At 44.7% G+C, this 26,470-nt stretch overlaps 2 protein-coding genes and 1 long non-coding RNA gene across 5 annotated transcripts in view; 1 reads left to right on the top strand and 2 right to left on the bottom strand.

Annotated features, from left to right (window-relative positions):
* RIC8B (RIC8 guanine nucleotide exchange factor B) overlaps positions 1 to 4,901 on the bottom strand; it is a 122,376-nt gene extending 117,475 nt beyond the window's left edge. Inside the window, exon 1 of the mRNA XM_026454622.1 lies at positions 4,265 to 4,901. Within this exon, the coding sequence (XP_026310407.1) occupies positions 4,265 to 4,348 (84 nt within the window). The 5' untranslated portion in view covers positions 4,349 to 4,901. The remainder of the gene's footprint in view (positions 1 to 4,264) is intronic.
* Positions 4,185 to 26,470, top strand: part of LOC111528398 — a 275,213-nt gene continuing 252,927 nt past the window's right edge. The window contains exon 1 of the long non-coding RNA XR_002726974.3: positions 4,185 to 4,404. This is a non-coding gene — a long non-coding RNA (uncharacterized LOC111528398). The remainder of the gene's footprint in view (positions 4,405 to 26,470) is intronic.
* The window catches only part of RFX4 (regulatory factor X4), a 179,150-nt gene continuing 168,933 nt past the window's right edge, over positions 16,254 to 26,470 (bottom strand). For 2 of the 3 annotated variants that reach the window (XM_023194451.3, XM_023194372.3), the window contains exon 18: positions 16,254 to 17,856. In XM_023194451.3, coding sequence (XP_023050219.1) covers positions 17,584 to 17,856 — 273 coding nt within the window. In that variant the 3' untranslated portion in view covers positions 16,254 to 17,583. The remainder of the gene's footprint in view (positions 17,857 to 26,470) is intronic. The other variant, XM_023194531.2, reaches the window with a different exon arrangement.

Genomic DNA, 26,470 nt, shown 5'->3' with positions numbered 1-26,470 from the left:
CTTTGGGAGGCCGAGGCGGGCAGATCACCTGAGGTTGGGAATTCGAGACCAGCCTGACCAACATGGAGAAACCCTATCTCCACTAAAAATACAAAATTAGCCGGGCATGGTGGTGCATGCCTGTAATCCCAGCTTCTCAGCAGGCTGAAACAAGAGAATCACTTGAACCCAAGAGGCGGAAGTTGTGGTGAGCCGAGATCGCGCCATTGCACTCCAGCCTGGGCAACAACAGCAAAACTCCATCTCAAAAAGAAAAAAAAAAGGAGGGTGTGCCCAGATTATATGCAAATACTACTGTGTTTTCTATCAGGGACTAAAGCATTCAAAGATTTTGGTATCGACAAGATTCTGGTATGCACAGGAGATCCTGGAAGCAATCCCCTTTGGATATTGAGGAATAACTGTAGTATACCACTCCTGAAAAAGAAACTTTTCCTGTGCTCAAAAACACAGAAGAGAAGGGTAAAGGCAACATAGCCCTGCAAAAAGATCCCTGGATATAGAATCTGAAGACCAGGTCTGCCATTTCCTAGGAATTAATATAAGATGACACACGAAATGTGAAAATGCTTGGGATAATACATAGCACACAGCAGGTACTCAATAAATGTTAACAGGTGAATTTAGAGGAGAGAAAAACAACTGCTCCACCCGTTAAACAAACAAACAAACAAAAAAACTTGCCTATGCTGAGACCTATGCTCTGTTATGCCCTTGACAAACAGACAAGTTTCATTCTTTCCGGGATAGATAGATCTTTCCTCTCTCCAAGATAACAAAGGTCGGTGAATGAAGCAAGAAGGTTTGGAAATGAGAGTCTATATATATAACATAGTAGAAATTAGATGTTTCCTGGAGCCCGACAGGTATCTCGGAAAGTGGTACAAGGTATTTTGCTACCCATTAGAAAAAGAAGGGGAAGAATGGAGCATTGTTTCCAAATTTTAATATTGTGCTATGCCACCTCATGCCATGTTTAATTTTTTTGTTCAAAGCTAACAGTTATGGAGCGCCTCCTCAGTGGCAGGCACTGTTCTGTATGCTTTACACATGTAACCCATTTAATCCTGATAACAAGCCTATGATATAGTTACTATTATTATTTCCATTTGGCAGATGAGGAAACTAAGCCACAGCAAAGTTAAGTAACTCATCTTAGGGCCACACAGCCATTAAGTTGAGGATCGGTGGCCAAGCTGGCTCTGGCCACACCTCTTAGGTACCCTGGTTATTATAATTCTAACTTACTGAGTGCTTCCTAGCTGCATTGTGCCCAGTGTTGGCATTATGTTTCATTTAATGTAATCCTCACAATAATTTAAGAAAATAGTGATATTATCCTTATTTTACAGATAAGGCAACTGAGATTCACAGGCTTAACATAATTTATCCATAGTCATAAAGCTAATAAATGGCAGAGTTGGGATTTGGACCAAGTTTATCTGATGCCACATCCCACCACCTTTCCACTATATTTGACTGCCTCCTTTCAAGGACTGGCTTTATTAGAGAAATAAGGTAGCATAAGGAACCTCTCCACTACTCTGCCAAACAATGAGCCAGTCTCTGTCTACAGTATTCATTTCTCTCTGTTGGACTCCTCGGTGCCCTATGATCACCTCATAATCCAAATATTTCTCAAATTCATTTTTCCAGACAAGGAAACTCAAGTATATGGTACCCAACTATTTTTTTGAGGGTTCCAAATTCCGTATACCACAGAGCTGGGCAATTTAATTCCACCTCCCCATTCTTACTGCCTGAACCACTGTGATCATACATTCACTTCCTATTCATCTGCTCTCAAAATCTCTCCCTTTGAGGGGCACAACCTCACTGCAGTATGATGCTCTGCCATTTTCTTTATACTATAATCAGCCCTACTATAGTCAGTATTAAATATGAGAGATTTCTGGCCAGGCACAGTAGCTTACACCTATAATCCCAGCACTCTGGGAGGCCAAGGTGAGAGCACTGCTTGAGCCCAGCAGTTTGAGAGCAGCCCAGGCAACATAGTGAGACCCCATCTCTACAAAAAATGAATTTAAAAAGTTAGCCCAGTGCTGTGGCACACACCTGTAGTCCGGCTACTTGGGAGGGGCAGCAGGAGGGGCAGCAGGGAGGAGATGGAGGCTGCAGTGAGCCATGATCACACCAGTGCACTCCAGCCTGGGCGACAGATACACACCCTATCTCCAAAAAGGAAAAAGAAGGGAGTGCTTTCTTCTGAAAGAGCTAACTGACCCAATTCACATCTAGTCAGAGCACTCTCAGGCTTGATCCTAAAATTACAAGTGTTTGGGAATTTTCTGAAACACTTCAGATACCACCTTAAGCAAGACACACCATGCAAAACAACCTTAAAAACATTCGCAATACAAAAGGGGAGCTGGAGATGTTCAGGTTTTAAGTTCTGACAGCACCTGGCCAGGAGTGGTAAGCAGATACCAATCTGGAGGGAGACCAACGAGAAGAGATAAATTGGAGGAAGCAAATCTAGAGTCTAATTAGTTTAGCCATAAACGGAAGGAGAAATATTAAAGAAGGTGATTATAACCAGTTGAAGGTTTTTCCTCCTTCCTCCCCACAGAAACAAATTCCTATTTATTGCTGGGTATCTGGCATATAATAAGTGCTAAATAAACATTAGTTGATTCAACAAATGGCCAAGTGCTCTGTTGTATTTCTTGCTTCTGAAAATCGTTTGAAGCTGCCTCATGCCTTTTCTGGAAAGCAGTAATAAATCGAGTTAAATCACTGTAATCTCCACAATATGTACAACTATGCATTAAATGAGTTATTCCTAAATTAGGCAGACATGTTCAACAGTAAAGCATATCAGAAAGTGAAGGAGCTAAGATATGAATAGAGAGAACCTGTGTATCCTCCCAAGGAAAGTAACACAGTACGGTAGAAAGAGCGCTGGACTTGGAGTTGAACCACCTAAATTCAAATCTCAGCTCTATCTCTCAGGGGCTGTGTGGACTTGGGACCACATTATCATCCTAAATTTTATCATTTGTGAATTGGGGAATACCCATCACTCTCCTCACAGGGTTGCTGGGAAGATTAAACGGGAATTCAGCCGCCAGCATGCCATTTCTGCCCTGGGTGGAAAATATTCAAAAATAAGACACAAATTGTCAATAATACAAAGTGGATGGATGCCGTGGCGGGCACAAAGCAAACACTGAAGGGGAGATGATGTACGGGGGCAAAGGAAAGAAAAACATTAACAGTTAGGTTGTGACTTAGTGTTGGGTTTGTTTTCACAGAAGGGAGTCGCCAGTCATTCCTATAAACCAGTCTTCTAAACCAAAGGATAAAGGTGTGGTAGGCTATCTTTTGAAGCAAGCATGTAAAATTCCTGGAAGGAAAAGTAATGAAGAGCTAACGGTTCTTAGAAAGAGGTTTAGAGAAGTGACTGGGATTTATAATAAGATAATTTTTTACAGCAGAGTTGTAAAGTGGAAAGAACTAAACTGGAATACCAGCTCCAACTATGACCTTGGGCAAGTTACTTAACCAATCTAGAGTCTCAACTGCAAAATGCAGATAATACCTCACAGGATTGTTCTAAGATTAAATGAGATAATGGATAGGAAAGCTGTTAATGCGATACAAATAATAGGTATCATTAGGAGTTACATTCTCCACCCACTTACAACATTATATGTCCATGACCTTGGGCGTGATTTCAGCTCTTTGCACCTCGGTTTCCTCATCTATAAAATGGGGAGGATGATACCATCTACCCTATAAACACTCTGAGGATCAAAGGAGACCATTGATGAAACATCAATGCCTTGAAAACCGTACAGTGCTAAAGGTATAGAAAGAACTGCCATCGTTGCTGATACGTTTTATACATGTCAAGGGCCGTGTTTATGCAGGGAAGCATGTATTTTTATACCATACAGGTGAGGAAGCCTCGCATGCATTTATGCATCCAGGAGTGAGGCACGGGGCACAGATGCACATCTATGGATTCCGGGGGTGTGACTTGCACGCTTGAAAGGAGGACCGGAGGTCAAGCTGCTGGGCCAGGAATCAGAGGAGTGGGCGCTAGAGTAGGGATAGTGGGATGCAGGATGCACGGATGGAAAAGGCTGGGGGCACAAACACGCATGCCCAAGCCGGAAACGTTTTCGGGGGAGAGCAATGCGCATCCCCGGAATGAAGGGGGTGGGGAAGGATGCGATGTGCAAGCACGGAGGGCGGCCCGGGGGTGCGATACCGCACGCCCGGGGCCAGGACTCTTTACCTTGTCGCTGTAATCCCTCAGGACCCGCTCGATAGCCCCCGCTTCGCCGGCCCGGACGATGTAGAGGGCGCGCTCCTCATCCATGGCCGCAGGTGCGGGGGAGCCGCGGCCGCTCTGCGCGCCCAAGCCGCTGCCTCCAGGTAAACGCCTCGCGCCCCCGCTCGCTCCTTCCCAGCTTCCTTCCTTCCCTCCTTCCCTCCCTCCCTCCTGCCTCCAACCCGCCAGCCTCCGCCCGGGCCCGCCCGACGTCACCGCCCCTCAACTTTCACCCCGCGACGTCACCGCTCCCCCAGCAACCGGCGCCTCACGGGCCACCCCCGACAAGGCCCAGGACTTGGTCGAGGCCTGGCTAGCGGACCGAGGCGGAGTCAGGCCCAAGGTCCTGCTTGCTCTCCTGCTTGTCCCTCCTTCGGAGAAGTGTCCAGTCTTTTAAGGGGGCTTTCACAGACTGAACCGTTCTTTCCTGACCCCCCTCTATGAATCATTCTCAGCGGACAAGAGCAACCCGGCTCTTCCCCGCCCATCTATGAACCAGCCGCTAAATGGACTGCAATTCCCTGCATGCAAGGGGGTTATCCCGCTCTTCCATCTAATTTACTGGAGTGCCGAATGGCATGCTGGGATTAGTAGTCATCCAGCCGGAAAGACTTCCCGCCAAGGGCATGCTGGGAACTGTGGTACCGCGAAGGCCGGAAACGGGAGTCTGGCGGCCGCCTGAGGCCAGCGGCGGGGAGACCGTTAGAGAGAGGGTGTAAGCCTCTGCTTCGGTGTAGTTCCTTACGCCGCTGACTCTCCTGCTCCAGCCTTGGCTGGCTGGGCTGGCTGGGCTGGCTGGACTGGCTGACGGTCGCGGAAACTGCCATGCCTTGGTGGGAACTGTCAAGCACCGGTTTCATTCCCTTTTCTCATTTAGCGGTTTCGGTCTCGGAAATTCCTTCCTCCCTTGTTTGCATTCTTATGTACTCAGCTACAGTAATGTGGGAAATAATCGAAGGCAGTTATCTGTATAAAAGAGGACTCGGCGATTTTCTGCCTTAATACTAATCTCTAGCATACATCTCGTGCCACCGGGGCTCCAGACTCTCTTAGGTGATTTGCCCATATCCTCTAATTCTCCCAACACAAATTTTTGTGGAAATAAAAAGGAACCCGAATAGTTTTAAGTCATTTATCCTAAGTCACACGGCTAGAGAATGGGAAAGTCGAGGTTTGAAACCAGGCCTTACCCCGCGAAGTGGCTGCTCTCCGACCACCAGGAACTGTAGTAATACCGATACAGTAGCGGTGGAGGTGCTGACAAAGGTTCCCATTGCCCCAGTGGTAATTACGTTGTCAGGCACTCTGTTAATACTTCAGCAGTGTTAGCTCTATCAATTTCATACACATTCATTCAACAAATATTTGAGAGCCTGTGTTGTGCCCCAGGCACTGTTAAATGCAGTGTGGATACAGTGGGCCCAAAGTAAAGTCCCTGCCTTCGTGGAGCTTCCATTCTAGTGAGCACCCATATGAGTTATTCTCATTTTAAGATGAGGAAACTGAGTCTTGGAGAGGGTAATTGGTTAATTTATCAAAATTGCAGATTTTTGGAAATTGAATTTGAACTCAGAGCCTGTGCTCTTTCTGCTCTCCCAAGCTTTTTTTGATGGAGAGTGGATGAATTCTCCAAGTAATTTCAAGTTTTCCATTCCAAAAAGCCTTTACCCGTAGCCATCCTTGATGTCTCCCCTACCAGTCTCTCCCTCTTGAGCTGTGCTAAAGAGGAACTAGAGGGGGCAAAAGTTTATTCATCTAATGATTGAATTTCTTCTATGCTGTGCTAGATATTCTGCTAGATGCTGGGAATTTTGAAATAAGAACGAACATGGGACCTGAGTTTATGGAGCTTTTAGTCTTTCTGTACTTTTGTACTTTCCATTCAGCAAACATTTATTGAGCATATTTGTTGAGTCAGGCATTGGGTTAGGTGCTCTGTAATAAATTAAGTCAGAAAGATTTTAATCCATCTCTCCAAAAGGCACATTTTAGTAAGGTCATGGAATAGTTAGCTGAATTCCTAAGCTAATAGTAACATCTTGCGATTGTTTTTAACAGTTTACAGAACGTTTTAATACTTCTAATCTCAATGGATCATTGGGGAAGGTATTGTTCCCGCTTTATAGATAAGAAAACAGGGTCAGACGAGTTAAGTAACAAGAACTGGGACTCAAACTGAGAGCTGTTAACAAAGTATTTGGGTGCCTACTCTGTGTCCAGTACAGTATTAAGTGCTTTGGGGATATCCATATATTTATTTTTGGAGCAAGGGTCTCCCAGAGAGGATATTAAACAAGCACAAAGTATCTTATTTCCGTAGAGATGTTTCTCTTTAGAATTTTTAGAAGGTCTCTGACATTTCAGACACATGTCTTTGAAATGTCTGTTTGCCAGAAATAGGCTATGTTTTTAGGCTCCAACTCTGTACTTCTAAAAAAGAGATTTTAAAAATGTAAAAACAGATGAATTAATGACTTGGGAAGTTGTACTTTAGTAATTTTAATTAAATGTTCATATTCTGATTTTATAACTCAAAGGGATCTTTCACTCTAATTCAAGTCATCTTTTGACCACTGACGAGACTCTGGTTCCAGAAAAATTAAGTGGCTTGTCCAAGGTCAATAGTTACAAGCAGACTCTGGGAATGGAGCCGAGACTAGCTGAGTCCTAGGTCACTGCATCACTTTACCTCCTTGAATATTAGTTATGGGATACTTTCAGGGACTAGAGGCTCTCGTCGTGTTCTGACTCCACTTCCTGGTGATGCTTGAGTGGCATGATAGCAAGGAATTAAGATTTAGAGCCTTGGTAATCAAAGCAACAAATATTTTTTCACAAGTCGTTGCTCTTAGAAGCAGTAATATAGTAATCCTATATATATCTATGGACAGAGCTCTTAAATTCTTTAAATATCTTCACGTAGATTATTTGGTTTAATCCTTGCTATAGCTGAAATTGCAAGGTCAATAAGAAGCACATTTTCTTTTTTACAGAGAAAAGGGAAGTTCAGAGTATTGATTAGCTGGCTCATAAGCAAAGAAGTTTGCTAATAAGTGGTATAGTTAAGGGCTAGAAGCACCCTGGGCTCTGATAACATGAAATATTATGGACTTTCATGTTAGGGCCAATGAAAAAGCCTGCAAATAGATACTAGTCATTTATTTTGGACTTTGATATATCCTGCTGTGGCATTTCCTCTTGCCATGACAATGGGCTAGTTGGAATGTGCCAAATTGAAGGTCTTTAATGAGTACCTGGTGCTAACAGCTTTTAAAATTCAACTGTTGTAATACTTAGAATACATTTTCTTTAGGAGAAAGCAGAAATTTAAAGCCTTAGCAGCTTGGTCTATTGGCTACAGCTCCAGAATTGGAGTTCAGAGAATTCCACTAATTCAAGATATGATTTGTCACTCAGCAACCACCACCTCGCTATGTGAGGCCACTCACTCAACTTTTCTTGAGGTTTAGAAATTTAGAACTGAAATAATAGCTGGATTGTCCCACAGTGTCCTTAGCTGTTAAACTAAGGGATTGATCCAGATATAATTTCAGTTCTAAATTTTTCAGTTCTAAAATTTTGTGATTCTCAGAAAAACAAAACCACCTTTAAATATGCTCATTCTTTAGAAAAACCTATTAATAAGAGTGGGGATGGCCGGGCGCGGTGGCTCAAGCCTGTAATCCCAGCACTTTGGGAGGCCGAGATGGGTGGATCACGAGTTAAAGAGATCGAGACCATCCTGGCTAACACGGTGAAACCCCGTCTCTACTAAAAAAATACAAAAAAAAAAAAACTAGCCGGGCGAGGTGGTGGGCGCCTGTAGTCCCAGCTACACAGGAGGCTGAGACAGGAGACTGGCGTGAACCTGGGAGGCAGAGCTTGCAGTGAGCTGAGATCCGGCCACTGCACTCCAGCCTGGGTGATAGAGCAAGACTCCATCTCAAAAAAAAAAAAGAGTGGGGATGTGAAAAATCAATATGTGCAAATCAAATATCAATATGATATGTGCAAATCATCCCTTGGGCATACCTCCAAAGATTCTGATTCAGTTGATCTGTGGTGAAATCTGGATACTGGTAGTTTTAAAAGCTTCTCAGTTGATTTGAATAAGCAGCTAGTATTGAGAACCACTGGATCAATATTTTGATAGAGTATCTACCACTGAATTGGTTTTTTGATAGACCCCCAAACTCATGTTCATGTATCTCATTAGTCTTTGAGAAATAACTTGACGATATGAAAGTTTTTTTTGGCCACGCGTGGTGGCTCATGCCTGTAATCCCAGCACTTTGAGAGGCCAAGGTGGGTGGATCACCTGAGGTCAGGAGTTCGAGACCAGCCTGACCAACATGGAGAAACCCCGTCTCTACTAAAAAAAAAAAAAAAAAAAATACAAAATTAGCCGGGTTTGGTGGTTCATGCCTGTAATCCCAGCTACTCAGGAGACTGAGACAGGAGAATTGCTTGAACCCGGGAAGCGGAGGTTGCAGTGAGCCGAGATCGCGCCATTGCACTCCAGCCTGGACAACAAGAGCGAAACTACGTCTCAAAAAAAAAAAAAAGTTATTTTTATTTCATTTTTTACCAAGAATTCTGTCTCAGCCGAGCGCGGTGGCTCGTGCCTGTAATCCGAGCACTTCAGGAGGCCAAGGCAGGCGGATCTCTTGAAGTCAGGAGTTCGAGACCAACCTGGCCAACATGGTGAATCCCCATCTCTACTGAAAATACAAAAATTAGCTGGGCGTGGCCGGGCGCGGTGGCTCAAGCCTGTAATCCCAGCACTTTGGGAGGCCGAGACGGGCGGATCACGAGGTCAGGAGATCAAGACCATCCTGGCTAACACGGTGAAACCCCGTCTCTAATAGAAAATACAAAAAACTAGCCGGGTGACGAGGTGGGCGCCTGTAGTCCCAGCTACTTGGGAGGTTGAGACAGGAGAATGGTGTGAACCCGGGAGGCGGAGCTTGCAGTGAGCTGAGATCCGGCCACTGCACTCCAGCCTGGGCGGCAGAGCAAGACTCTGTCTCAAAAAAAAAAAAAAAAAAAAAAAAAAAAAAAAATAAGTTAGCTGGGCGTGGTGGTGCATGCCTGTAATCCCAGCTACTTGGGAGGCTGAGGCAGGAGAATCTCTTGAACCTGGAAGGCAGAGGTCGCAGTGAGGCAAGATCATGCCATTGCTCTCCAGCCTAGGTGACAGAGCGAGACTCACTGTCTCAAAAAAAAAAAAAAAAAGAAAAAAGAATGTAATCTTCCTTTGATAGCAAAGTTACTTAACATAGTTTTATCCTTTAACCCATATTTAGTGCTCACTGGAGCACAGCGTTGTCTTAGATACCATAAAAAATTTTAAAAAGTAGAAATAATTGATTCTGTCCTTTGGGAATATAAGAAACAACCAAATAATACAGTGATCTTTTTTACTGATAGGAAAAAACAAAGTGAGCATAGTACTGTGTAAATCAAAGCAAGATAAACATGAATGGGAAGGAGAGTAGTCAGAGTAGTCTTCTTGAAGGAGGTGATCTATAAAGAGGGATGGTAGAGAGAGCATAGAGGGCTCCAAGACAGTGGGAAATGCTGTGAGAAAAGGTCAGGAGGCCAAAATTAACAAGATGCTTGTTGAGAAATGATACCAGCTTGGTTGAACTTGAAAGCCAGCAATGGAGATTTCTTAGAGGTCAGTGGGAAAGGAAAAGTTAAATGGGAGAGATGTTTCATAATCAATGATGACTCTATAACCAGCCAGTCCAACTTCAACTTACAACATGTTGCATTCCTGAAAACGTTACCTTACAATGCTGTATGACATAAAATTAAATAGAATTGGGAGACAGGAAGGGAGAGTCTGTTGCTGACTGTCTTCACATCTTTATGCACATTATTTTATCTCTATCTCATAAAATTAGAGTTGGACTAGATGACTTCAAGGGTTTTTTTTTTTTTCCAACTCTTAAAAATTTACTTGATTCAGCCTTTCAGCACCTTTATGAGGTTCCTCAGTAATATTCACTGTATTCTGATTGCTTAAATTGAGTCCATGCCGTTAGTCCTAGGCAAATGTCCCTCTAGTTGTTTAATATTGATTGGCTACCCACAGTGGGACTCTTAGATTAAGCACACAAAATGGGCTCTGCCCTTTAGGAGTTTTTATTTACCCAAGAGCAGGAATGTGGGTCAGACCTATTTACATGTCGCTGACTTGGAATCCCATCCAAACACCTCTTGGGAAAACCAGCGCTTTGGGTGGCAATGCTGTAATGTGGTGAAAGAACCCGAACTGAGAACTGGAAAACCTGGTTTTTAGCCCTGACTCACTGTGTGAGTCTCAGAAGCCGATCATTTGTCAAATTCCTTGAAACCCTTCTGGCAAGCAATTTTTTGTATCTAACAGGAAAACCTGAAGCCAAACGACTCTAGTTTGAATTTTAACTCTGGGTGTACAGGGATAAATCACTTGCCGTCTTTGAGCACCGATTTTTCTCAACGTAATGAGCATAATTATACCTACTTTGCAGTAAGTTGGAAGGGTTAAAAGAGATGGCTGTCAAAGTGTCCAGCAAGGCGGACCTGGCATGGAGTAGCCACTAAAATGTTAGCTGAACTGGAATGAAAAATGCAACCTTCCTTAGAAAGATGTGAAGATTCAGGGCTAAACATCTTGCTGTTCCTATGGATGCACAAATGCATGACTTTTGATGTTGCTGCTGTTGTTTTTAACAACAGCAAAGTGATTCCAATGCGCTGCTTTGGTCTTTAGACTTTGAAGTTAACATTTTAACACTGACATGCTGTAAGACAGTTTTCGGATAGTGACTGTTATGTGTATGTGTGTGTAAATAGGAATCTAAAACACTCTTTCAGTACCCCCTTCCCATATCGATGCCTTTGCAATTAAGTTTATTGAGATTCACATGTCAGAGGAAATACATTCTCACAACCTTTCTTCCCACCACCTCTTTTGCAGTAAGGCATTAATTTACTTACCAACATTTGATTAAACTCTTAAGGTTCAACCCTAGGAGGAGGTGGCGGTGGACAAAGGATTATTGTCATTCATCATCAACACATTTTAGTCTTCCCCTCGAGTTGCCTATGAAGGATTAGCATTTCCCTGAAAGGAGGAGGACAGAATAAATTGCATCTACCGCCAAAGAACTGCCAGCTCCTTTCAGCTGGGGGCACATACCGGGAGCTTTTCCCATATTAGTCAGCTTTATCTCAACTTTTGGGCAGTGCCTACATCTGAATTTCATGGGTTTCAGGGTCAGTCAAAACAGAATTGTAGGGCTGTTGAGGTCAGAGGCCACCTCTGTCAAAGGGTAGTGACCTTAACAGCAAGAGGTAGCCAGTCTCCTCCATGCTCCCTCCTCCCCCACCCCAGTGACTTCATTCTAGTGAATGCTTGGCTCATTGCACGCCCCCCTGCAGAGCTTTTTTTTCCGACCTGGTAATAAAAATCCTCTGTGACCTGGTATTTTTTTTCATTATTACTGATTTTCTTTTATTCCTGTTTCTCTATAGAATAACCAAATCTTGGTCATACATAATGCACTGGTTTGTATGTACGTTGGGAAATGACAGAGGGAAAGGTAGTCTGCTATTTATTTACAGTGAGCAGAATGCCACCTCTGGTTTAGGGGAAGATCTGGTGCCCAGCTTAGAAACTGCCTGCATTTTGTGAGCACAAAAATTTCCCAAAACTTCTGAAACTCTCTTCCACCCCAGTAAGTTCTATTACCACAGTCAAGGTTGATTTTTAAAACTGCAGAACTGCTCAGGAGAGGGGAATGGAAGTTGGGATAGGGGTGGGAGAGTGGGAAGAAAAGTAGGAAGGAGGAAGAGTGTGCTTTGGTAGAAAAAGCACAGACAGGCTCTGGAGTAGTATTTCTTTTATTGTGTTTTAAAAATTAATATATAGCGAGAGACAGAGTCTCACTGTGTTGCCATGGTCTCAAACTCCTGGCCTCAAGTGATCCTTTCTCCTTGGCCTCCCAAAGTGCTGTGATCATAGGTGTGAGCCACTGTGCCTGGAGTAATTTTCAGATCCCAGCTCTGCCCCTTAAACTATAACCTTCAGCAAGGCATTAAGCTGCTCATAGTCTCCATTTCTTCACCTGTAAACAGAAGCGATTATGCCACTGGTGTTGCAGGGAACTTGTGAGAAGCAGACATGGCGAGTCTAATGTGCCTGGTACAGAGAAGACTTCAATAAATGGGAGACTCCGTGGATTAAGGCAGATATATTTCAGAAATGTGCCCCTGAGTGTGAGGTGAGGAAAGAGTGTAGCAGACTTCTCATTTAAAGATCATCCTTCTGCCTCAACTATATTTTGGTTCTTAAGACATCTTGCAGTTTATTGTTTCTGAGAGGTATAGCATATGCCAAGACATTCTGGATACCGTCCCTCACAGGGGCACAGTTTGATAGTTCCTTGAGAATTCACTCTTTTAAACTTCACTCAGAGGCTTTTCTTTTCTAGGAGAAGACATAAATACCAAGTATCAGCACTTCAACTCTTTCTAAGGCTGATTCTCTTACCCCTGCTGTCACGGTCAGACCTCATTATTTTTCATAATAGATTTTAAACAGCTGGTTTTAGCTCTTGAGGCATTTATGATGAGAAAGGGAGGCATATAACTGGGGAGTCCTATTTCTCCCGCCCACCATCTCTCTTCACCCACACTCCTTTCCTAGCAACAGCTCTTTCTTCATCTCTTGTGGCCCACGTCTTCCGTCCCACCTACACCAGCAGCAGCAAAATATGGGGGTGAGAGGGCGGCGGCAGGGTTGGGGGAGGTTGAGACACAAGAGGGGGATTGGGGGAAGAGCTTCAGGGAGGAGGCTGGTGAAGCACAAAAGGTTCTGACCTCCTTGGAACAAGAGGAAGCCCCAAGCACTGTGTCCAAGCTGGCTTAGCTTGGGAGGCTGCCAAGGAACTGAAGCAGAGAAGTTCCAGGTTAGAAGGGCAGGCGGCAAAGTGATAGGGAGGTGGGGGTAGCTGAAGGGAGAACAGAACAGCGCAGTTTAGGGAAAGGTTTGTCAGCTAAGGGAAAACTATGCACGGTGTAGGTTACTGTGGAGTGCCAGTACTTGCACAGAGCATGGTTCTCCACTCTGGACAAACAATGCTGCAAAAGAGAAACTTGGGCCACATGTTCAGGGAATAGTAGTAGTCCCTGAAGGTTAGAACTTGAGGGTGGAAGGGATCGTGTTTCTCAACCTTGACTGCATATTCAATCACCTGAGGAGCTTAGGAAAATACTGATGCCTGGGTCACGTTCCAAGTCACTATTCATTGTGGGTGGGACATATACATCAGTATTTTTGTCTTTATTAATTTATTGAGACAGGTCTCTGTCCCCCAGCCTGAAGTGCAGTGGCCCATTCATAGCTCACTGTAAGCCCAAATACCCGATCTCAAGTGATCCTCCCACCTCAGCCTCCTGAGTAGCTAGGACTGCAGGTATGTGTCACCACACCTGGCTAATTTTTAAATTTTTTGTAGGGATAGGGTCTCACTATATTGCCCAGGCTGGTCTCAAAGTCCTGAGCTCGAGCTCAAGTGATCTACCCACCTCGGCCTCCCAGTATGCCGGGATACAGGTGTGAGCCACCATGCCCGGCCTTAATTGTTTTCTAATCTTGCAAGTCTGCCTTTAAGCAGTGCAAGAGGTTGGAACAAAATAGCTGTTTGTTTTTGCTATCTTTCCTTCTCTAGATTCGCTTCAGACATTTTGACTTTAAAGCAAATATTAAGGCCAGTTTTGAAGAGAGAGGAAAATTGCCAAACACTGCTCTCCAGAGTTGTGCAAGGGAGGATGGGGTTGGACTCATGAGCCTCACTCTGTGTTATAGCACCAGCTGGTGGAGCCAGTGCCTTCTCTCCTGTGGCTGCCTCCCTGAATCACTGCCCAGCTGCCAGTCTTCTCCGTTTCTTGTTTTCCCTAAAGGGCCCGTCCATCCTCCTCATCCAGCTCTGCCAGCCCTGGTCCAGCAGTGCAGACTGTAAGTTGGAATGTCATAATCATGTAACACACCTGCTTGAGGTCCAGAGTGGGGAGGTGAACCGTTCAAGGTCACATGGCAGTTTCCACAATTTCCCCTCCCCCATTTGGGTTGGACTTACTCCATGGCAAACATTTTGGGTTGGTCTGTGCCTGGGTTTCAGTCTCAGAGGGGCCACAAATTCTCTTTCTACCCAGAGCTGGGGTGTACTAGAGGCCTGACAAAGAACACAGCAGGATGGAATCTGAGGACACCAGAGGCCTGCAATGTGGGTGAGCCATCCTGGCTGCTCTTCATAACTTCAGCCAGTTTCAAGCTGGCAGAGTTCTTTTCAGAAAAAGTCCTAAGAGGGGAGGGTCCCTTTATTGCCAAGACTCTTCTGTTCTTCCCCTGACAAGTGACTGGCCCCACTCCCAGCTGCCAACCTTGCCCGAATTTCCCGTTCTGGTGACTGACTGGGAGCTATCAGAGGGAAAGAAGGTGCATTTGAGTCATGTGCTCACAGCAGCTGTCGTCTTTTCCTATTCAGATCTTTCCCGGTTCCAAAGTTTAAAGTTTTAAAACAGTTGGGAACATAGGTACTACTCGGCTCCCAAGAGGTAGGCACCTTGTGCTCTGGAGAGGAGGCCCAGTGGCCTTTTGCCTTCATCTGAAGCTGCCTTCTTTTCCAGGGTCTTGGTTGTGCTGTGAAAGGGAGGCACACATTTTCTTCCTTGCAAAGTTCCTGAGGTGACCTGTTCTATGGGCTTCAGAACCTTGTTGATTATGACTCGTTTTGCCTAAAGATTTGTGCAGTTAATGAGCTTGTGGCTGTTATGTGTAAATGGGTGTCCTATGCTGTCGTGACCTGACTAAAGAATTTGGTGGTAAGTTTTTTGTGCTTAGTAAGTCAAAAGTCTGACTTCCTACACCCTTTCATTTATTTAGGGAGCTCTGGCTTTGAATTGTAAGAGAGACTGGTCTGGTCACTCTCAGGTTTATTTTTTGCAGTGACTAAATCTAAAATTTCATTCTTCCTTTTCCTTACTTTCCTTATATGAAAGCCAATTAATGGATTGTGGACAAAAGATCAAACTAATTGACCATCAGAAAGTGAAATTCAACATCTGCTTTCTTTTTGTGGAACAACATAGCTAAATATAAGGGAATGTTCTGTATTTAATTTTAATCTTAAAAATCATGTTCAGGTATAAATATATTACGTAATAGCAAGTAAGAACTTGGCTTTAAATATAAATCTTTCAAAATGCAAATTGAATTGTCAAGTTCTCATGCCTTTTAGTTAACATACTCACTACTCCCATTTCTGGACATCTGTGGTTCTGAACTTCTCATAGATCCTAGACTCTTAATGTTTGAGAAAAACACCATCATTGTACTTTGATACCCCACTCCTCTCAACCCCAGAATAAAAATACAGTGCTGGAGAAGAATTTGTTAATACTTATTAAGTATTCAGTAATGTTACTGTTCTGTTCCAGAAGTTTATTAGCATTTAAAGCACTGCACTTTGAAATATCTTTTACACCCAGTGATCATTAAAGTATAATGAACTAAGTACCAAGGGACCTCTTAGGGTATTGGTATTGAAGAATAGTATTCCCTATAAGAGCTGAAAGGTTCCTGCCTTTGGGTGACACTAACCACTGTGCAAACTTAGGACACGTCTCTGTGTGTAGAAGAACTGTTCCCCTACAAACCTCTATCAGACTGTAGGTACTATTTTTACTTAATCATTATTCAAGGACAGGATGTGTGGTTTATACACATTTTAATTATTATATGACAAGATGATGGGGAACTGGATAAACACAGCCATATAAGACTACTTAGTTTTTCCCTGCCTACTTACACCGTAAGTATTCACAACGTTATTTATACACACACACACACACACACACACACACACAGGCCGTGTCAAATGAAAAGTCAGAAGAAAGCAGGTCATCTCAATATTTTTTATTTGAGTGTGAAACCATTCATATCTTGCACAACTGTACAGATAAAACTATTTCCATTTTAGCTGTAGACACAATTATCACACTGAGTGGTGTGATCAAAGATTTTATTTACAGAACAATTGCTAAAACATCCGATGTCATATTTCCATTTATTTCTTACCCATAGGGTAATAGGTCCACCATAATTGCTTGGTGCATTTTATAATACAGAAAGAAAACCTATATTAATCTCTAACAAACCTCACAAATTACTACAAATCTGACAGAAAAATGCCTACAAAAAAATTCTCCAAAAGTACAATACATTTTTATTTCCACACATACACAGTATAGTATAGGCTCAAAGGCACAGCTTTGAATTTTTTTCTATCAAAGTGTCGGATATTATTATAGTTTTATGAAGGAACCATGAAAGTCATTTTCACACTTGGTGCTTGGTAAGTTAAAGTTTGTTCCATCCAGTTTCACAAAGTTAACACAGCAGAGCTGAGTGTGATACTCAATGCCATAAATCCACATTCTCATAGAACTTAAAAAAAAAAAAAACCTTCCTGCCTTTTGCTGACACTAGCCATTGTGCAAACTTAAGACAAATCCTTGTATGTAGAAGAACCAGTCTCCTACAAACCTCAATCAACTTAAGGCAATACAGAACAGACCTCTTCCTTCCCTCAAGACAGTGCTTACATTCCAAGACAATGCAGGTACTGTGACAGATGTGGGTTATGACAGAAAATCTAGAGTTTCCAGATAGCTCCCCATTTAGCCCTGGTGCTCCAGGAAGCAGTGATGATACCACCAGGAAGAAGGGATGTGCAGAACACGTCTGAGGGCTGTTCCTTGTACAGTACGATGACAGACAGATGGCAAGGTGAATGCTCTTGGTAAATTATGTGCCCATCCAAGAACACAAACCACATTCTGTCTCCAGTATCCATCCTTCAAGACTAAAGAGATTTTTGTCAACAGGAAAATCAGTAGCTTACTAGAAGTGGTTGCCAACACAAAGCAAAGTCATGGAACAGAGGGAAAAGGCACAGAATGGCCTGCCCGAGATAGTGCTCTATAGAAACAGTCAAGTCTGGCTTGGCTACAGAAACCCAATCCCGCTGACTTTTAGTAAGTCCTGTTTCTGAACTAAAGTTTATTCATCCCACATTGAATCCCATCCTCATGTTCATTAGGAAAATGGACACTTAGGAATAGCCCATGAGTTACAATGTATAGAGATAAAGTCTTCTGGGGGATGGGTGTTGGGTTTATTATTATTAATAATTATTATTAATATTAAATATGGATGCCTATGATAGCAGTCATTTAGCCCATCCTGTAGAGGCCTCGCCGTTGATGTAAGCAAAGCCAGGAAAGTGTTGCATGTGCTCATACTCAGAATTCCTGCGCGTTGTCAGGGGTGTATACATGTCACTAGAGTTTCCGTACCTCGTGGAATGCACAGACGGGCTTGTGTAGCACGTGTTGGCGGAGGGCACCTCTGGCCAGCGGGGAGTGACTGGGGTAGGATGCAGTCTGGGAGTACTGCTCATCAAACAAGGTTCCATCCGGGAAGTGGGGCTATTAAAAGGGTACTTGTTGAGGGGAAAGAAATTCCACAAAGTAAAAATTAGCTTGAAGTTGCGTATACACAATATCAGTCATGTTTATAGTTTAAGTTAAATTTCTTAAGATGCTATTAATGAGAGTTGATGGAGAGGAATCACTGAACTTCTGCAAGATTGAATCTTGGTCTTAGGGAATTCAACAGGAGAAATGCAAAAGATTTCATAGGCTGAGTTGGGCTGGTGTTTACTCATGCGGTTATACTGGCTTTCTGTTCCTAATCTACAATATCTTGGGAAGTCAAACCCAAAATGAGAAACAGCCACACTAGGAATACAGAAAAGTAAGTGTGTGTCACACACACAAATACACTAGTAACTGCATGTCCAGATAAATAAATATGGATGTACAGATGGATGGTAGTGAGTTTTATTGTTAGTTATGGAGATGTGATAGGTCCTAGTCCATCAACCCAAGAGCATAACACTGCCAAGTAAAATACAATGACGTTATTAAAAATAACATTTTACAGTTGAATTCAATTATAAACTTCAGCCTAAAAGCAGGCTTTTGAAGAGGAAGCAAGTCAACAATTTCAAAGGTTATTATTAGTGCCTATCATTTAGAGAATGTCTTTCTTTTTGGCTCACATTTGCTGAACTCCTGGAAGATACACGAATAGGAATTGGACTTGGTGTGAATGTGGAGGAAAGAGTCAAGAGAAACCAATTGAGAGCAGCGGGGAGGGGAGCTTTTGTGCAGGTCAGAGGAACAGGTGTTAGTAGCTACAAGAAGAGGGGAAGTAGTTCTAGAAAGGATTAGGAGTAAGAGAAGTGCCTCTGAAGTGCTTCTTCTTTTACATTCTTTTCTGTTACCAAGACAGCTATGCAAATAAGCCCCTGTTAGTAGGATCAGAGGGGAGGAAGGAGAGGAGCTATGGGCTCCCTTTGAGAGCTCCCAGTCAGCACTGTGCTGTCTGCAGGCCAGTCAGCACAAAGATTTCTTTGCTGTGCTGAGGGATACCCCACCAAGGACAGGAGCCAGTCAACAAGGATGGCCAGAGCAGCGAGGAGGAGAGTGTGTGAATGTATGAATTCTTCTGCTCCCCATCTGTCTTCCCTGACAGTTGGAAAGTGGAGCCCCAGGGGATTAGGTGGGAGGCTGCCTCCTATGAGGGAGACAGACAGGCTGAAGCCTAGACAGCAGGGAGAAGGGGCTATGACAACAATGGCTGCTTCCTGGAGTCTAGGTGGCTACAGGGAACTGCTTTTCCTCTGTGAGTGAGAGGCTAAGGAGAGCTGGGGCAGGTGCTTAGGCCTGAAGCATGCAAAGAGAACCAGCAATTCAGAGGTCAAGAAAAAGGGATCCTAATTCGAGTAGCGAGGGACTTTTCCCCCTACATAGGATGGCATGCCTCACATAGCAAAAGTACAGCCACTTCACAACCAAAAGAACAGTTAGAAAAGACGGAGAAGGGCGTAGGTGGTGTCTGGGAACTCAAGGGAGAAGGCACCAAGGGCTGTTGCCAAGGAGACCATGGACAGCACGCCAAGGCTTTCCTAATCCCAAATCAGATCAGAAACACTGGCACATACCCCTGTGCTCTGCATCATGGGAACCTACAGGATGCTGTTTGTGTGGCAGCAGTGGTGGACTCTCAGGCCTGCACAGTGGGATTCTAGCACAGGAACCGCTCTAAATCCCAGTGAAACCATAGTAAGATTGGGCCCTGTCCCAAAAAACGAAGATCCCATGTGTATTAAACAGATAACATTAGAAACTATTACTACAAAACGATCCTTTTTCGGAAAGGTTGCTTGCCCCACCTGATCTTCTCTCAAGTGAACTCCTGGGTGTCACCTCACCTCCTGGTGCTCTTCCTGGCACAGAGGCCTCCCTTCTGGTCCCATGGCATGCCAAGCTGGTTCCAACTCAGGGAATTCTGTCCTACCTGTTCCTTCTACCTAGAACCTTCTCTACCACCCCTACCCCTGGTTCCTGCCATACCTGCCATTTTGTCATTCTTTAGATCTCAGCTTAAATGTCACCTCCTCAGAGAGACTTTTCCGGAATCCTATCTCAAGAACCTAAACACGCCAGCCTGTGCCTCTTGGGCCGGGGCCTTACCATCCTGCCTGGCAGCTAGCTAGGTCTTTCTTTTGGCTTATATTCATATGCTCCTGATGGGGCTTTGCTGTGTTCAACACCATGTTCCCAACATCTGGCATGGTGCCTAGCACCTAGCAGGTGCTAAATAATAGTTGACAAATGAACATTGGGACATTACTACTAGAACGAATTTTAGGAATCCTGTGATCCAACTCCATGTTGTACAGATGAGAAAGCCAGGCCCCATGAGATCACGTGTCCTGCCCAAAGTCACACAGCAAGCTAGTGGAAGAGCTGGCATAGAAACCCAGTTGGGGAGCATGCTTTCCCCACATTGATATGACCGTCCCAAAGGAGGCTGACCTGCCACTGCCAAGTTACCCAGGAGCAGGAGAGCACTCCCTTTTTGGAGGCCAGCCCATTAGACTTTAATCCCTCTGCTCCTCTTCCTTCTCTAAGCTCCCTCTTCCCCGACAGAGCTCTGGGGCCTTAGAAGTCTCACCTAGCCTCAGCTTGCTGGTTCCGACAGAGTCCGCCTTGCCTTGGCTCATGTAGGTAAAACATCACAGAATGGACTTGGGCTCTTTCCCACAGAACCCGAGAGTGTGGCTTTTGTGCCTAGTCAAGGACCCTCGACACAGCTGTGCTCAGAAGTTGTGTCATACACTCAAAAGAGTAATTGCCTGGAAACAAGACTGGCTCAAAATATCTCTAATGTGACAATAAAATTCTGTTACCACAGAACCCAGCATGGAAAATTCTGTCCTGTTAGGTCAGCTAATTGCAAATGAGTCAGTGACTCGTTTTCCCTGTAGTGAAGAGACCATTGAAAGGCCAGTTAGCTGAAGTGCTCACTGCCTTGGCTTGGTCATTAACATGACCAATGAAGCTTCTATTTAGTCTGGTGGGAGTGGCAGAGGCTGGCCCATGGCACCCGCCTCACCTCTTACACTTTACATCCGGTTCCATGCAGGGTCCTTAAACATGCTGGGCACAAACTCCGGGGCCCAGAGATCTCTGTCTGGAATAAGGCACTTTTTGTTGAGGGCCCGTAACAGGAAGTTACTATTCTCTGGATTAAGTCATATGCTGTTGCTACTGATTTTAAAAAGGACATAAGTCACCAGTTTACCACCCCTTGAGAGGAGTGTATGAGGGGTGCCTGTGTGCACATGTGTGTGCCTGCACACACAGTCCAACGTTCATCAGATGCCTATGGCATAAGCCCATCTCAGCTATGATTGACTCTTGTCTCTTTGGAACCATATTAGGAAGATCTATTTTGAGAAATGACTCTCCACACCAAGGGTTGACTTTCCTACACATGGAGAGGGAAGAAAGAGCCCTTTATTCCTGACCCCTTACCAAATGAGCTGCTACTTGAACAAGGGGTGAAAGGTGGTCCAGTCAGGAGCACAAACTGTTTTCCTATGAAAGGCAGCTCTCACTGCACCAAAGGACTGCCAGAGGGCTCACCCCTAGCCTCTTAGCCTCTTCTCTTAGCCTCTTCTGGAGAAGGATGTAGCTCCCAAAAATTCTTTGTCAGACAGTCCACATCTGCTCAGCTTTTTTTTTTTTTGAGACAGAGTCTTGCCCTGTCACCCAGGCTGGAGTGCAGTGGGGTGATCTCAGCTCATTGCAACCTGTGCCTCCCAGGCTTAAGTGATCCTCCCACCTGAGCCTCCCAAGTAGCTGGGACTACCGGTGTGTGCCACCACTCCCAGATAATTTTTAAATTTTTTGTGGAGATGAGGTCTCACTACATTGCCCAGGCTGATCTCGAACTTCTGGGCTCAAACGGCCCCCCTACTGGAATTCCTGGGCTCCCAGCCTCCCAGAGTGCTGAGATTACAAGTGTGAGCCACCGTCCCCCTGCTGCTGAGGTTTTAAAGTGAGGATTAGTTAAGTTATTACATGTGAAACACTTAGAACTCCTGTGTAGTAAGTTTTCAAAATGTGTCAGCTGTTATTAATGTTATTTTTAGAATAATAGGGTCATGGTCCATTAATGGTAGGAAAAGCCTTAGTGACTAACTATCTGGTTCTACCTCTGGTTTTACAGGTGAAATAATTAAGGTCAAGAGAAGGGAAATGATCTACTGCAATCACACAGCAACTTCGTACCAGTCATTCATTCGTTTCATTGACAAGTATTTACTGAGCACTCATTGAGGGCCAAGCTCGGTGCTAGGCCATGGGAATATAATGGGGAGAGAAAAAGGACTTGGTGCTTGCTATCACAGAGCTAGTACAGTGAGGGAGACAGATCTTAATTATAAAATTACCCTAAATATGATAACTGTGGTGTTACAAAGGATAATAATAAAATGGGTTAACTATGAGCCAGGCCCTGTTCTGACCTCTACTAACTCACTTGACCCTTACTACAACCCTATGAAATAGATACCATCAGATGAGAAAATTGAGGCACAGGGCTAATTGGAGGCAAAGCTGGGATTTGAACCCAGGGAGCCTGGCTCTACAGTCAGAGATCTTACAACACTATCATTGATTGATGTTTTTTTTTTTTTTTTTTTTTTGCTTTTTGGCCCAAGACGCCAACCCGAAGTACAGTGCCCTAAGCAAACTTTGTAGCACCCAGTGGTCCTGGGTTGGTTTGGGCCAGACTGCTGGAGATTCTGTGAGAGGCGGTAATTAGCTGATAAGGCTTGGCCTCTGCCTTTCAGATGATAAATAACGGAGAGCTTTCCAGTCTAAGTGTGATCAAATGGCTTTTGAGCTCAAGGGCCCCAGTTCCACTATGGCTGCTTGACGGGGTAGAGGTTCTATGAACATGTATTGAATGAGGCTCAGAAAGATTTTGTAGCTATGTACTTGGTCTGGTTTATTTTCTCCTTTCGGTTGGACCTGGGAATGGAGAACCTGGAAAGAGGCAGCTTACTTTGATGTGAACAAGTGCAGCACAGTTGCAATGTTTTTCCAAAATAATTCAAACCTTACACTGTGAAACCTCATTCATCTGGACTAAGTCAGAAGTTATAAGAATCTAAGCAGGGCTGGGAGGCTTACCTTTGTATTACCCAGGAAGAAAGTATGTGTTATACAAATACGTAGTGTAAATAAGGGCATACACATATTCTATTTTGAAAATAAATGACTTAAAATTATTTTGAGCATATAAATGCTGGGACCCCTATAATTACTGTGCTTGACAGATGTATCAGCCCTCTAAGGAAACCTAGCTGGCATTTATTTGCAGTAGTTTCAGTTACTTTTGTGCTGATGACCAATTGCATTTCTCCAACCATATTGCATACTTGCAATTTTTCTTCCAATTCAGACTGTCCTTTTCCCTGGTGAGTCTGATGTAGTGAATTGTGATATTCAGTTACTCAGAATTGGAACAGCTTGACCCCTGCTCTGGAAAGCTAAAACTAATTAGCCCTGCAGTGGATTTTCTCTATGCTCAACCTTAAACCAAAGAACCAATAAAGGAAAGAAAGAAGGTTATCTTGGGGTATGTGCTTCTCTTTGGCAACTTGAAACTTACTGAGAATAGCAGCAGTAACCTCTTGAATTTACCTTCCACTCTCCAAAACAGTAGTATTCAGTACCACTGGTTTAGCATTGGGATTGAGAGCTGGAGGATTTGCATTTGAGTCTGCTTTGTCCCTTACTGGATGCATGGCCTGGGGCGCATTACCTTCTGAGGCAGTCTACTTATGTTTAAAAACTGAGGGTAAAGGCTAGGTGCAGTGGTTCACGCCTGTAGCCCTGGCACTTTGGGAGGCCGAGGCAGGAGGATCACTTGAGCCCAGGAGTTCGAGACATGCCTGGTCAACATGGCGAGACTTTGTCTCTACAAAAACACAAAAATCAGCTGGGCTTGGTGGTGCGCGCCTATAGTCCCAGGTACTTGGGAGACTGAGGTGGGAGGATCAGTTGAGCCCAGAAGGTGGATGTTGCAATGAGCCAAGATTGCACAGCTGCACTCCAGCCTGGGTGACAGAGTGAGATCCTATCTCCAAAAATGCCTTCTTCCCAAGGTTGTTATGGCAATTGAGTCTGTATATTTAAATATGCCTAGAACAGTGCTCTGAATAAATGTTAATGAAAACAAAACAAAGGATACTTTGTCTTTAGACAGTACCTTCCCCCAGAGAGGTACGTTTTGAACACTGACCTCACTCATCAACCTAGGTAGAGACTGATGTAATTAATTTCTCTCCACCCTATTTTACAGGTGGAGACTAAGGCATAAACCACAAAGTGTGGAGTGTGTGTGTGTGTGTTGAGGGAAGTGTTAGAGGCACTTGTCTAAGAGTCACAAGGCATGGTGGCAAAGAGCCTGGCCTAGGACCCTTTGGACTGTCACACCTTGTCTGGATTAAAAGGGCCCTTCCATGGGCTTTCGCTTGTCCTTGGGCCATTCTATTAAGACCAGCTGTTAAATGACAGTGTTCCAGTTGGGGACTGTTGTGGCTTCCAGAGCAGGACCTCATGGGCCTTGAGGAGACCTTGGCTTCTTTTTGTGGCAATGGCTTTAAAAATATCACCCCAGAAAACCAGCCTCTGCCATTTCATGAGGGGGAATGAGGAAGTGAAGAAGGAGGGAAGACAGTGCCCGGAGTTGTGGCTTGATGATGCTGTCTCCCACTGGAGCATAAGCTCTACCAAAGCAGGCATGCTCTGTCTCCTTCTCACTGTGCTCCCAGTGGCTAGTGCAGTGCTTGCACATAGTAGTTACCCAGGAGCCATTTGAGAAATGAATGAATGAATGAGATGCTTGGAGTGTGTGGAGTGATCTAGGCTGTTGCAGCCGTTCTCAGTCACGCAGTGGATCACAGTGAGGAGCACAGAGTGCTCCCAAGAGAGGGAGCTCCTAAGGAGCTGGCATCTCTGTGTGACGCAGTTGGAAACCTATAATGAATGCCCCAGGTGATGATTTAGTGGAATCAACTTCTTGGCTTGTCTGGGGATTAAACCAGGGCTCCCCTTGGTACTACAGATGGAAATCAAAACAAACACCTGTTTGCCCAGAGTGCCACGTGTTGTGGAAACGTTCTCCTTGGTGCCTTCCCTCAGAGACGAGTCTGTGTGCTAACAGCTGATGTAATTACAGCCTCCACGCTAGCGTCAGTCCTGCCATCTCATTCCTAAACTTCTACAAGTGCTTTGGAGCAGAGCCCCCTGCCTCCACCAGCCCCCCCTTCTTGGTTCATTCTGTGGGGGTCCTGAGAGCTCTCTTGTTAATCATAGCTCTGATCTTACCACTCCCTAGCTTCCTGTGCCTGCAGAATAGAGTGAGCATGCTCAGCACACCGTACTATTGTTCATGCTGACGCCACCTCCCATGTACTCATCTGCTCAGTGTACACTTAGTGAATGCCTGCATCTGAAAGGCGGCAGGGGGTGGTGCCTGAGAGCCTGGACAGGAGTCACAGCTCCTGGGTTCAACTCCTCAGGCAGGTTACTGTGAGTCTCACTTCCTCTTCTGCAGGGGTTATCCAGGGGGTGTGGAGAGTGCTCAGCGCAGAGCCTGGCACACAGCACATGTTCAGGAGAAGGTAGCTCCTCTTTCTGTAGGTGCCAAGTGCTGTGACCTGAGGATACTGGACTTAATCTTTGCCTTCAGGGAGCTTAGGGTCTCTGTGCGTGTCAAACAGGAAAGTTGGTGATGATAACAGGGTGTGAGAAATGCTACTGAGAGAGGAAACCCAGGGAGTGGCACCTAATAAGGTCCTGGAGGAAGCAAGGGGGTACTTTCAGGAATGCCACAAAGACAGCAAGATGCTTGTCATGAATGCCCAGCAGAAGAAACTGGGGAAGAGACACCCAGCCAGAGGAAACAATATCTACAAAGACACGGAGGAACTCGGCACATCCAAGACAACCACATGAGGGCTGGCATGGCTGGGGGGAGGGAAGGAGTTGGTGAGTAGGCCAAAAAGGTAACGAGTCTTAAGAGACATACTAAGGAATTGAACTTGACCTGGAAGGCGATGATGTGCCAAAGACAGCTAAAGTGTCATGGTCAGTTGGGTTTTTTTTTTCCGGAAGACTCCTCTAGCTGCAGTTAGGGGATGAACCAGAGATGGGGCACTTGTTAGAGGCATAGAGACCATCAGGAAGGCTTCTGTCTTCATCTAGGTTGGATATGATAAAGGCCTGAGCTGAGACAGAGGGCATGCAGAGATACTTAGGACGCAGAGTGGAACTGGCAAGTGGATCAGAGCAATGCACAGGAAAGTGTTAGACAGGTAGAGTGTCCAGCGGTGGTTTTCCAAATGCAGCCAGGTGCAATGGCCTGTCCATTCCCTACAGACCACGGAGGGCTGGTTTGGCTTATTAGACAGTGCGGAGCCCAAGGAGGTATAGGGCCTGAGAGTGATTTGAAAAGGGATCCATTTCAGGAGGATTCTTCCGCTTAAGATTACGTGTGTGGGCTGGATGAAAAGAGCAGACACGGGACACCATGAGACCAGTTAGAATGATGTTGAGAGACCAGTCCTGACAAGACTCCATGAGGGTCTGCACCAGGAGAGTGGTGATGGGAAAGAAGACCCAAGGCCC

This window comes from Piliocolobus tephrosceles, chromosome 10 (assembly GCF_002776525.5).
Source record: "Piliocolobus tephrosceles isolate RC106 chromosome 10, ASM277652v3, whole genome shotgun sequence".
Classification (NCBI taxonomy): Eukaryota; Metazoa; Chordata; class Mammalia; order Primates; family Cercopithecidae; genus Piliocolobus; species Piliocolobus tephrosceles.
Note: the sequence above shows the minus strand (reverse complement) of the source record. Positions and strands in the feature narration are given on the sequence as shown.